A 10995-nucleotide genomic window follows, 5' to 3' on the forward strand; every position below is an offset into this window, starting at 1 on the left:
CAAAACACTTAAGTGCTTTAATTGTAAAAAAAAAAAATGCTTTATGTTGAATTACATGTTTGTAATTTTATCTTAGCATTGCATAATGCAGTGGCTTTTTTTCAGGTTCAACATAAAAGCAGCTTTTCCCATTCATGGAGTTTACACTTAAGTGTATAGAGACTATGCATATCATTGAGAACATATTTTAATGCTTGTTTTCATTCATCTTTTTCAAGACTCTTAATGTTGCTTTGCCTATGTGCGCAAATACACAGGATGTATAAAGGGTGTACACCACTTCAATGCATCCTCCTAAGTAGATGTCTATCTGCCAAGTGTTCCCCATGAGGCTGTTTGTAGATCCATTACCCCTTCCAATGGGGCCACTGAGAAGGCCAAACCCTGTTGTCAGCACAATCTCTGTGTGCTTCCTCTCAAACTTTAGTGCATTAGAGCCTCCTGATACTTTTTACACTTGTGGGATGCACTTGAAATGAAATTTGAACCATGCAGTAGTTTTTTTTGTTGTTGTTTTATTCTTGAACCTTTTACACAAATCTACAAATCTGTGAAATCATACAACTGGTGAAAACACTGTGTCTTACATTGGCTTGTTAATGAGCAAAAATGTGGGCTGATAACACATTGTGTTATGGTTGTGCAATGCTTTATGACTGCAGGGATTTCTTGCTGACTTTTGTTGCCTGTCTGAACAAATGTGGCAGCGTGGTAACGTGCCTTTTAAAATACATTGTGTCATCTAAGAAATAATAAAGTAAGGCCTCATTGATCAGCATTATAACAACCAAGTGTAAAACATTATGGTGCCTGTAAAAACGTCTCCTGAACTCAGGCTCTTATTTATAAAATTAATTATTTCCTATTACTCTCTAATTACTTAGTTGATGGTATATTACATTTACAGATAACACTAATGACTCTTTTAGACAGTGACCAGCATAAAAAAACAGAGTTCTGACAGTTTAATGACCTGTGGATGGAGTACACATACATATACAGATGAATAATTGATAAAGAATGAGAGCACCTATTGACTGACAGATCCTATTATCTCATGAGCTCTAGAGGGTTTTCAGCAATATTCCAGCAGGATGTGGAACACAGAAATACTGACAATGCAACATAAAAACACATAAAAAACACAAGCACAGACAAGTCAAAAATTCTCAGCTGTTATGTTGTTTTCGATTGGTATACGCATATTTTGTTGATTTATGCAGTGACTTGGTGTATGCGTTTAGTTTGTTACCTTGACTGATTGTTAAAGCATACTGCAGCTTCTGCTACGCCCAGATATGCCATTAATGATGCTGTTTTGTGCATCCCATATGCCAGGGTAACAATAAAGGGAAATAGTTCTGGTCTTTTTTTATGGTTCTACTCATAATTATCCCATATAATATTAAGTGTCATTTGCACAATGGAAAGAAGGATGCATAGATCCTCATTCTATTAATGACTAATGAGTCTTATGGGCTTAGGAGATGACCTTTTAAAGTATACTGTCATTTCATGGAGATGAATTGGAAATCTGTTAATATTGTTCAAGATTTAAAACAATTTTTTTAGCTCTAATTTCAAACAAGTTATCTTCAGGCTGCACTGGTTTTAGAGCACCTTGACCCTGGAACAGCTTGCCAGAGGAAATCAGACTTGCACATTCAGGTCCTAAAGGGACGCCGTATTATTACAATATCTTGCAGTTACAACTCTGGATATGGGGGGCGATAGAGCGCACCCACTTCCGTCGCAGTGGCTCCAGAAGAAGAAAGCGGCGCTGTTTTTGAACTGTGAGGGAAACTGGGAAGAATGTGTGAGCTTTATCAGGCAGGTGTGGTTCTTCTGGGGCTCGAATGTGATTAAACGTCAACATCCTCTGGTAACATCGACAGCTGTTGCATTGTAAGTCAACTGCACCACCACAGAGACGTATTTACTCAGGTATGTATTTTATTCATTGTCTTTTAGGAAGCGGAACGTTAGGAAGCGTTAGTCCAGTTAGCTCTGCTCGCTACTGTTAGCATCCTTGAACCTTCGCGTCGCAGTAACGTTTAACCTGAAGTTATGTTGAAATACTGATATGTAAGCTAAGAAACATGTGAATTTATAATTAATGTTCGGCTCTCGCTTAATTATTGCTGTTTGTTTGATTTGACATGCTTTGATTTTAACCCTGCCAGAGATTTTACAATAATTTCCCTTTATTGTACTTATTTTTTAGTCCAGAACAGGGCTGAGTCAACCCACCCAGCAAGGTGCAAGAAACATAAACTGGTATTATTCCTATCCCTCCACTAACGTTTCTAATTTTAAACCAGCTCCAGGTAACCCAAATACACCTAGACACGATGGAGACATCTGTGGGGAACTTGTTAAACCAGTACCAGAGTCTCAGAGCCCAGGTGGATGGTCTGAGTGAGAGCATTGAACCACGTAAGTTACTTCAACTCGTTGTTTTGGTATTTGTTTCAGCTTCAGGGGCCTCAAAAGAGTCAAATGTGCGCTGTCTTGTGGTTACGTGTTGGCAACATGGTGCATAACTTACTAAAAAATTGTTGGCAGGTGCAACGGAATTTTATTCACATAGTAAATTAAACACTTAAAAAAATACCTAAGACCTTTTGTCGTCTTTCATAGACTAAATCATTGTCAGTTAAATCCAGAGCAGAAACGCGGGCCTAATGCTGCCACAGAGGAACATAGTTTGATGCACATAAATGCTGTGACATAACCTCCTTTATTTTCTTTCTCAGAGTTTCTCCAGATGGCTGTGAACTTTGAAGAAAGCCGTAAGAAATGGCTGCTCACAAATGAGGAGCTTGTATCCTGTAAGGAGGTGCTGGCTAAAGCAGAGACTGAGAAGGGAGCCCTGGAGGTCAAACTAAAGCATGCTCGCAACCAGGTGGAGGTGGAGATCCGCCGTCGGCAGAAAGCTGAGGCAGTCTATGAGAAACTGGTCAGTGCAATGCTGCTAATAAATTTTTACATGGACACAAATACTATGATGCGTCTTTATCACAATGCAGTGAACTGCATCTGTCTATGTTTATGTATGGATCTTTCCCTGCTTACCTGCTGGTTTGTGCGTGCAACAGGAACGACAACTACAACTGATAAGGGAGCTGTTAATATCAGAAAACAATGGAAGTGTCCACCTAAGTGAGGAGCAGCGCTCTGCACTGGCTTTCCTCAGTGCCCACTCCCAGGCAGCACAGGCTGCCAAAGGCAATCTCAACACCAGTCGAAGGTCAGACCCTTTCAGTCTAGTTTTGAAACAGATGGAGGGCCACTATTTTCATTATTCCAAGAGTAGAGCTGAGAAAGTCATATTGATTTATATTTAACCACAGTCCCTCATTTATTTTTGAGTGTTCACTCATATTAAGAGGGTAATAATGTACATTTATTAAGCTGTCTGCTAAGAGCAATAAAACTGTATGAGACGTCAGTATTTAAAATACAAGTTTGTGCATTTCCTCACAATGTGTCTGTGGCAAGTTGGAAAAGAGCTTAGAGAGTTCTACAGACAGGAAGATTAAACGATGATTTTTAATTGATTTGACAGGTTAACTACCATTGATGAATCAGCTTCTTTGCTGTCTGACATCAGCTATGACCATACAGATGACTCTCTGGTACGTTAACCATTTTTTAAGAATTGCAGAGGTCAGCAGTAGTAGTAGCCTTGTCTAACTCCCCACCTTTCCTTTAGGACTGGGATTCCTCTGCAATGAGAACTGTGAGGCTGCGGAAACGACAGAAACGAGTGAGTCCTTGGATGCCTAACCACATTTTAAATAAGTGTTTGTCTGTTGCCTTTTGGTAGAGTTTCCATCAGCCAGTCTATAAGATAATGTTACAAAATATAATAACAGGTAACGTATCTCAAATGTCAAGTTAAAGAGGACTCTTAACAATAAACTAATTTACTGGACTCACAACGATAGTACAAAAAAAGGAAGAAAGAAATGCTCACTTATTTTGGAACCCCCAATTCTAGCTCTTGAACACCTCTTGGATTTAGGCCAAAAAACCATTGAGAATCTATGTTTGTAAAGCACACCTGTCAATCCCACTTGCAACTCTTAAAAGTTATTCTACCCTCTAATCCCCAGCGTTCCTCCAGGAAACTCCAGGATGCCCCACCACAGGCAGTGAAGAAACCCCGCTCCACTGGACGCGCATCAGACAGGGTAATGCTGACCTCTGCAGATGACTGAAATAACACTGGAAGCTTTGTGTGATCACATTTCTCTACCAGTACAGAGTAAAAATGTCCAGCAAGAGTTGATAAACCTGAAAAAATTCCCAGGCCACCTAAAAGACCTGGCCATTTTGCTGAAGAGAGTTTTGAGTAGGAATATAAATGTTTTTTTTTTTGGTCATACAGATGAACGAGTCCATAGTGGCAAAAACCACCATCTCTGTGCCAGTGAATGGGGGCACTGTGGAGGCTGTCTCCACCATTGAAACTGTGCCTTACTGGACACACAGCAGAAAGAGTGGTGAGAATACTGGAGATCTTCTTTTTTTGATCCAAATATAACAGGGAAAAAAAGTTATTCTGTCTTTTTTGAGTATACAATTTTATGGTTTTAACTATAAGTGCTTGCCTCCACAGCTGCTTTAACATGGGTTGATACAACTACTACAGACCAATCTGAGACAGCCAGTGAGGCTCCAAGCACACCAGTCCCAGAGTTTCCAGCCAAACTGCGGACCCCGAAGGTTAAAGTGGGAGGAAAGAAGCATCAGTTTATTGCCAAAACAGTAAGACCGCACAGATGAAGCTGTGACATTTTGATGTTTCACTATTGATTAGGGTATGTTCCTTCATGAGTTCTTCAAGCCAGTTTACCTCAATATTGAGATGTTGAGGTTTCTGTTGTCTTTTGAAACTTTTCCCTCTATCCCTAAGGTGATTAAGTCTGAACTCTGCACACCATGTGGAAGAAGAACAAAGTTTGGCAAGATGGTCCTCCGCTGCCAGGATTGTCGAGTTGTGACCCACCCAGAGTGCCGTGATCGCTGTCACCTGCCCTGTAATCCCACAGCTGTTAGCACTCCCATTAAGAACACAGAGGTGCATGTTTCTCTTTGCTTAATGTCATATTCTGACTCATATTCGACAGTAATTTCCATAACTTCCCTTTAACCTGAAATTAAATGCGATGCACTGTATTTGTAGAGTACCTTGGCTGACTTTGCTCCAACCAGCTCTCCAAAGATCCCACCTCTGGTTATCTACTGTATTAAGGAAATTGAACACAGAGGCCTACGTGAGGTAATTTAGGTCCATGTTTATTTGTCACCCATGTTCCATGCTATGATCCCTTTTCCCTTGAGCCTTTGCAGCAGATAATTTTTTTCTAATTAGTAATCTCTTTCAGTGGTACGGTATCACAGGCAGCCAGAGAATGAGAGCTGGTTTCTTTTATCTCCTCCTCACCCTAGGTTGGCCTGTATAGACTCTCTGGCAATGACCGCTTGGTAAAGGAGCTGAAGGAGAAACTGATTAGAGGAAAGACTCTTCCTGCGCTCAGCAAAGTAGAAGATATCAATGTCATCACAGGTGTCCTCAAAGACTTCCTTAGAAAGCTTCCAGAGCCACTGCTCACCTTCAGCCTCAACCAAGCCTTCATGGAGGCAGCAGGTGAGTTTGTGAGATGTGTAGAATTACACAAAGAGGACTGAATTATTTACAATAAACCTTTGCCGCCTCATATTTTTATGTGTCTGTTTCTTTAGATTCATCTTTTAAGAACAACCATTTCAAATTAAGTACAATAAACACCTTTACAGGATAGGGGAAAGACGAGTACACAGATTATGGGATTAATTTATTATTGTTTTTTTTTGTTTGATTGTTTTTTTTTTGTAGAAATCCAAGATGAAGACAACAGCCTTGCCATGCTGTATCAGACTATCAGTGAGCTGCCTCAACCTAACCGGGACACTCTGGCCTATTTGATGATCCATCTGCAGAAGTAATTTTCTTTACATTTCAGCAGAGCTAATATGTCTCTCTTTTATCCTTTTCTTACAGCTACCTTTACCTTCCAGTCATTAGACAATATTGGTTTAAACAGTGAAGTGTAAACAAAAACAATTGAGAGCAGTTTTGCAGCCACATTTGATCCCCTACTTTTCCGAATGAAAAAGATATGCTTTCATGCTAGTTCAGAGTGAAGTAAAAGTGTACCATATTTGTTCTTCCCAGAGTCTCACAGAGTGTGGACACCAAGATGGATGTGAACAACCTGGCCAGGGTTTTTGGGCCTACTCTTGTGGGTCATGGTGTTCCAGATCCAGATCCCATGACCATCCTGAATGATACAAACAGACAACCAAGGGTAAGGCAGCTGATATTACATCTTCATCTGGAGGTTTTTATGTAGTCGGTGGTATGGATATGTAGTTTTGTCTGCTTTTTTACCTCAATTTTTTTTTATTTGGTAGTTTCCTTCTTAATTTCATTAGTCTCTACATTTAACCTTCTGATGCTAGATTGATTTTATTTTCTTTCTAGATTATACAGCGCCTGCTTAGTATTCCAGCAAGCTACTGGAGCTGTTTTGCTTATCCAGACAACACAAGCATGGGTTATACTCACCACACTGAAACTCCAGATCACAAGGGTAAGTCTGAGGGATTATGAGGTAAAGAGTTACTCTAAATAAACTATATGACAGTATGGTTATACGTGAATACAAAAAAAATAAGTACAGAGTACAGAGAATGTGACGACAAAAGGTTAAATCTTTTGTCGTCACATTAAAAACCTGTTTTCACCATCTTTTGTTGGTAGGTATCAATCTGTGCTGATATAATCCTTGACATTATTGATCTTCATCTGATCTGTAGTGAGCATGTTGGGACCATTGACCACTCCAGAGCACCAGATGATGGCCAAAACACCGTCTTCCAGCTCCCTCTCTAAGCGCATGATGCACACTCTTTCCAGCACCACAATGTAAGTTCAGTCACACTCTTTACATACGCACACTGTCATTTTCTCAAGCGCCACATTAACCAGTCAAAAACAAACATTAGCAGTAACATGTCTTGAATTACATCTTATCGTTGGCTTGGAAAAGGGAGAGATTTGTCTTCGATGACTGTTTATTGAATGGTAAAAATGTTTCACCACAAAAAATAACACTTTGTTGTGTTATTACAATAATTTATGAGGTGTCTCATGGGGCTAAAGTAGTAGAGTCACCTGTGGGGGTTAACTGAACGTTTGTTGGGTTATTGGATAAAAGCTTTAAGTTTGAGTTGTATGTTAACCATAGAGATGCTGCCATTCTTCTCTTAGTCTTTAGTCCCATGTCGCCCCCCCCCCCCCCCCCCCCCCCCCCCAAAAGAGTTAATCATAAAACAAGTTTCACACGCTGATATGTAAATTTGACATGCAGATATTTTATTTTGGTTTCTCATCAAAGGATGCTATTTATGCTAACTTGATATGTCATGACATGCCATGCAGGTGTCTGGATATGTATTTTAAGTTTAAAGCAAAATGTAAAATTAATGCTCAAAATAACACTTGCTTGAGAATGTTTTTTTCTTTTGGGACTGAATGTTTTCCTCATTTACCTAATTAGCAAGGTAATATTACATGTATTAAGCAAAAAATTCTATTGTTAACCCCACACCCCCCATCCCACCTGTAGATTTGGAAGCAAGAGCAAAGCAACCGCTGGCTCAAACCGACAGGGAAACTTCTTCGCTTCTCCACAGCTGAAGTAATGGGAAAAGAGGTTTTTAAAAAAGAAAAAAGGTCACCTATATTGTAACTCTGGGTCCCCAACTGCAGTAAATGAAAACATGTATGTATATAATCCTGTGAAACTATAACTACTGTGCAATTATAGTGTGTATCAGATTTAATGCTGAGTTTTTTATACATGTATCTTATGCAAGATTTTAATTTTTTTTTCTCTTTAGAACAATCCCTGCATGTGTTTTTAATTCTGTTTTTATATCTTTGACTACTAATGACTTATTGAACTAAATCACTGTGACATCAGTGTAAGAAGTCTGAAGGCTTCAGTAACCACACCACCATCCTTAACATATTCATGTGTGATATCTTCTACTCCATGCCTTGATGGTGTTAAAATACAATGCAAGTGTCTGAAATCTGTGGTTTTAACTACAGTACCTGAAGAGTACTCAGTGTGCTGCAATGAAGAAAGAGAAGGGATGTTTTTGATGGCCAGCGTCTCTTTGTCTTTTGTCTTTTTTTCTTCAACAGACACTTTACTAATTTGCATAATTTAATCTTTTTCTAATATATATTTATGTTGATTGCACATTATGACATTAGAATCATGCCAGTTTGTATGATTTAACAACACTGTAATGTAATCACCCAATGAGTGGGAATAATGCATTTTGCATTTTAATTACCTGACAAAATATATATTTTACTTGGGAGTACTAACCACTAGAGGGCGCCTTTGCACCACTTCTAACAGACAAGCCATAAACAATGAGGATGAGCAGCTAGAAGTTGTGCAGACATATGGTCTGTACTATTTATAACGGCTTTCAGGTATGGACTAATCATTGCTTTTCTGGAATTTGCTCAGTAAGACATCCTGGTCAGTCAGCTGTTTTTCTCTCACAAGCCAAAGATTCATTCTAACATGTAAGTGTTCATCTCAGTTAAAAAAAAGAAAAAAATTATATCTGGGGCTTTTTTAATATGTAACTGCACATTTTCTATTTTATGCGTTTGTATTGACACTGGTTTACTTGTTTAGTTGCATCACTTTTTGTGCAAAATAAATGTTGCTCTTTCTGAGGTGCTTTGTTCTCTCCACTGCTGGTTGCATGCCATCACCCCTCATTAGCTCCAGATTTAAGCATGATGATGACATTACCGGTTCAAGTGTTAGTTATTTAGAGCGGAGATACTCATTTTGACAGACAATTTCACAGTTTCCTCATTAGGCCAAATATAACCAACTACACTGCCACTATTTATGGTCTCTTGTATAATTATGTTATATGCATTTTTGTACATGTATTCCCATGTATTGTTTTGTTTCTCATGAGATATTTTCTAAGTGATGTAGTTACTTTTCCCAATTTTTGTGGATTAAATGTTAACACTCATTGCTTTGTCTGAGCTCAAATGCAATCATAGATGTCCATGTTGAGCTGAAAATAAAACATCAGAAGACTGCTTCTTTTGTCTGAGTGGCTGGTGTTCATGCAGTCGAGGATCCTCCACTGAAACGAGCCCCACAGAACATAAGGCCCATACATGTCAGAAGTGTTGGCTTTAACCTGAACAATTCAACCAGAATAAAACCTAACCTCTTTTACCTGAAATGGATTTATGTTACCCTATCAGCTGGAAGTATGCTAATTCCCCATCAACACAGTTTGAAACATTCATGTTTAACACTCTTATTCATTTTTTGTGTAAATTAAATATTTCTCCATTGTTATTCAAGATCTTCAGTGAAAAGCACAGAGCGGGTTATTCAAAAGCTAACATGCTGCTGAATAATAATGCAATTTAGCTCATTGTTCCTAAAGTCATTACGGGTATTTCCATAATCTACTGGGCTGAGTGGGCAGGCGATGAGGTCTAACATTATTATAAATTAAAAGCAAGGGCTATTTATGTGTCTTCTGCTTTTTTTCCATTAACACTTAAAAGTGAAAGCTCAAGCTGAACCCATTTAAATATATGTGGCACAACCTCATTCTAACACACATCAAACATTTTGAGATCCAAGCCTAGCTGTTGGAGGGAGAAATGAAAATCTGGTGTAGAGTTCATATAATAGATTAGTCTGTTCTTGCTTCCTTTCTCACACACAAAGAGCTTTGGTAAAACCTCAGAGAGGCTCTCCTGGAAAAAAAAATGTTTGAATTTCAAATCAACATTAATAGTTCATTAGCCTTAAATAAGGTCTCCTGAGTGACAATCTGTCCTCTCATCAGGGGATTGTGTGTTTATTTATGCTGTACGGTGCAGCATACGCTCGCCGGCAGCAGACATCAAACAGCTGGCTGTGTACAGTGTGTCTCTGTAGCTCCATATCCCAGCATGCCCCAGTGCGCAGTGATAGAGCTCCACTCTGCTGTGGGACCAGTGAGGTCCAAATGAGTAACTAGTCCAATTAAGAGCTCTTAAATAAATTACAATGTAAGCTAGTAAACACACAACAACAACAGCATGGTTAAATTCCTCTCTTTATGTGGTGAGCTGCTGACGGTGATGCGAGGGGAACTATCTCAATCTCTGGAAGCTGAAAACAATCGATACATTATTCAATTCATGTTTAGTTATCACTAATATTGACTGAAAATTGTCCTCACTTGTCAAACCATCGCTGTGTAGGTGTCTGCAGCATTGCTTTAGGGCAATAATGTCATTACAGCTGAGATGTCAACTCAATAACTGCCAGTCCAATTAAGCCATCTGATCATGTGCCCAATCCTTATGTTTGTTAAAGTAAAAGGCTGAGTTAACCACAAGATAGCTGCTCCCTCACTGACCTGTTTTTGTCAAATGTGATTTTTCTTTTTCATGTGGAAACACTGGTTTGTCACACTGGGCTAAGTTTCTATGATTCGTGTGATGCTGTAGAACCTGCTCCCTCCTATTTGCAAGATTTATTGGTGGATCAGGCTCGTCATCATTAGGATTTGCTTCTGATATCACATAAAACTGGGCAGAGGAAAGGGAGCAGTTTGTCAGGTTTAGAGAGCAAAAGTGAAATGCTGCAGATTTATAAACACGGACCAAAACAGTGCTTCCTTAGAAGCCTAAGCATGTGCTTGAAAGTGGTCCTCCAGATTTGTTTCTGACACTGTTTTCAGTGAATTATGTGACAGATTGTGTGATCAATATGCTTTCCATTTGGTGAATTAAAAAGCATCACTGAAATCCCAAAGTATGCTCTTCACTAGGCTTATAACAGCCCTGAAAAAAACAAGACAAGAGTCACAGTCCAATCTACACCC

The 10995-nt window shown here is 39.1% G+C and overlaps 1 protein-coding gene across 1 annotated transcript; it reads left to right on the top strand.

Moving 5' to 3' along the window:
- Positions 1 to 1734: 1734 nt before the first annotated feature.
- On the top strand, positions 1735 to 8308 carry LOC141798824 (rac GTPase-activating protein 1-like). Its single transcript, XM_074680686.1, has 17 exons — positions 1735 to 1944; positions 2322 to 2436; positions 2757 to 2959; positions 3099 to 3250; positions 3569 to 3638; positions 3716 to 3769; positions 4119 to 4196; positions 4394 to 4508; positions 4625 to 4773; positions 4922 to 5086; positions 5192 to 5287; positions 5458 to 5656; positions 5885 to 5990; positions 6224 to 6356; positions 6533 to 6641; positions 6868 to 6976; positions 7680 to 8308. Exons 2-17 carry the CDS (start codon positions 2352 to 2354, stop codon positions 7753 to 7755), a joined length of 1899 nt encoding a protein of 632 aa, XP_074536787.1. The 5' UTR covers positions 1735 to 1944; positions 2322 to 2351; the 3' UTR covers positions 7756 to 8308.
- Positions 8309 to 10995: the final 2687 nt, after the last annotated feature.

This window comes from Halichoeres trimaculatus, unplaced genomic scaffold, assembly GCF_033239565.1.
Source record: "Halichoeres trimaculatus isolate MK-OKI-2021-1 unplaced genomic scaffold, fHalTri1.1 fHalTri1_scaffold_1, whole genome shotgun sequence".
Lineage (NCBI taxonomy): Eukaryota > Metazoa > Chordata > Actinopteri > Labriformes > Labridae > Halichoeres > Halichoeres trimaculatus.

Bases quoted from the DNA above. Each gene is read 5' to 3' on its own strand.
- LOC141798824 (XM_074680686.1), top strand. From the start codon at position 2,352: ATGGAGACATCTGTGGGGAACTTGTTAAACCAGTACCAGAGTCTCAGA. The intron at 3,251-3,568 runs GTCAGACCCTTT...TTGATTTGACAG, and splicing joins AATCTCAACACCAGTCGAAG to GTTAACTACCATTGATGAAT. The intron at 4,774-4,921 runs GTAAGACCGCAC...TCTATCCCTAAG, and splicing joins ATCAGTTTATTGCCAAAACA to GTGATTAAGTCTGAACTCTG.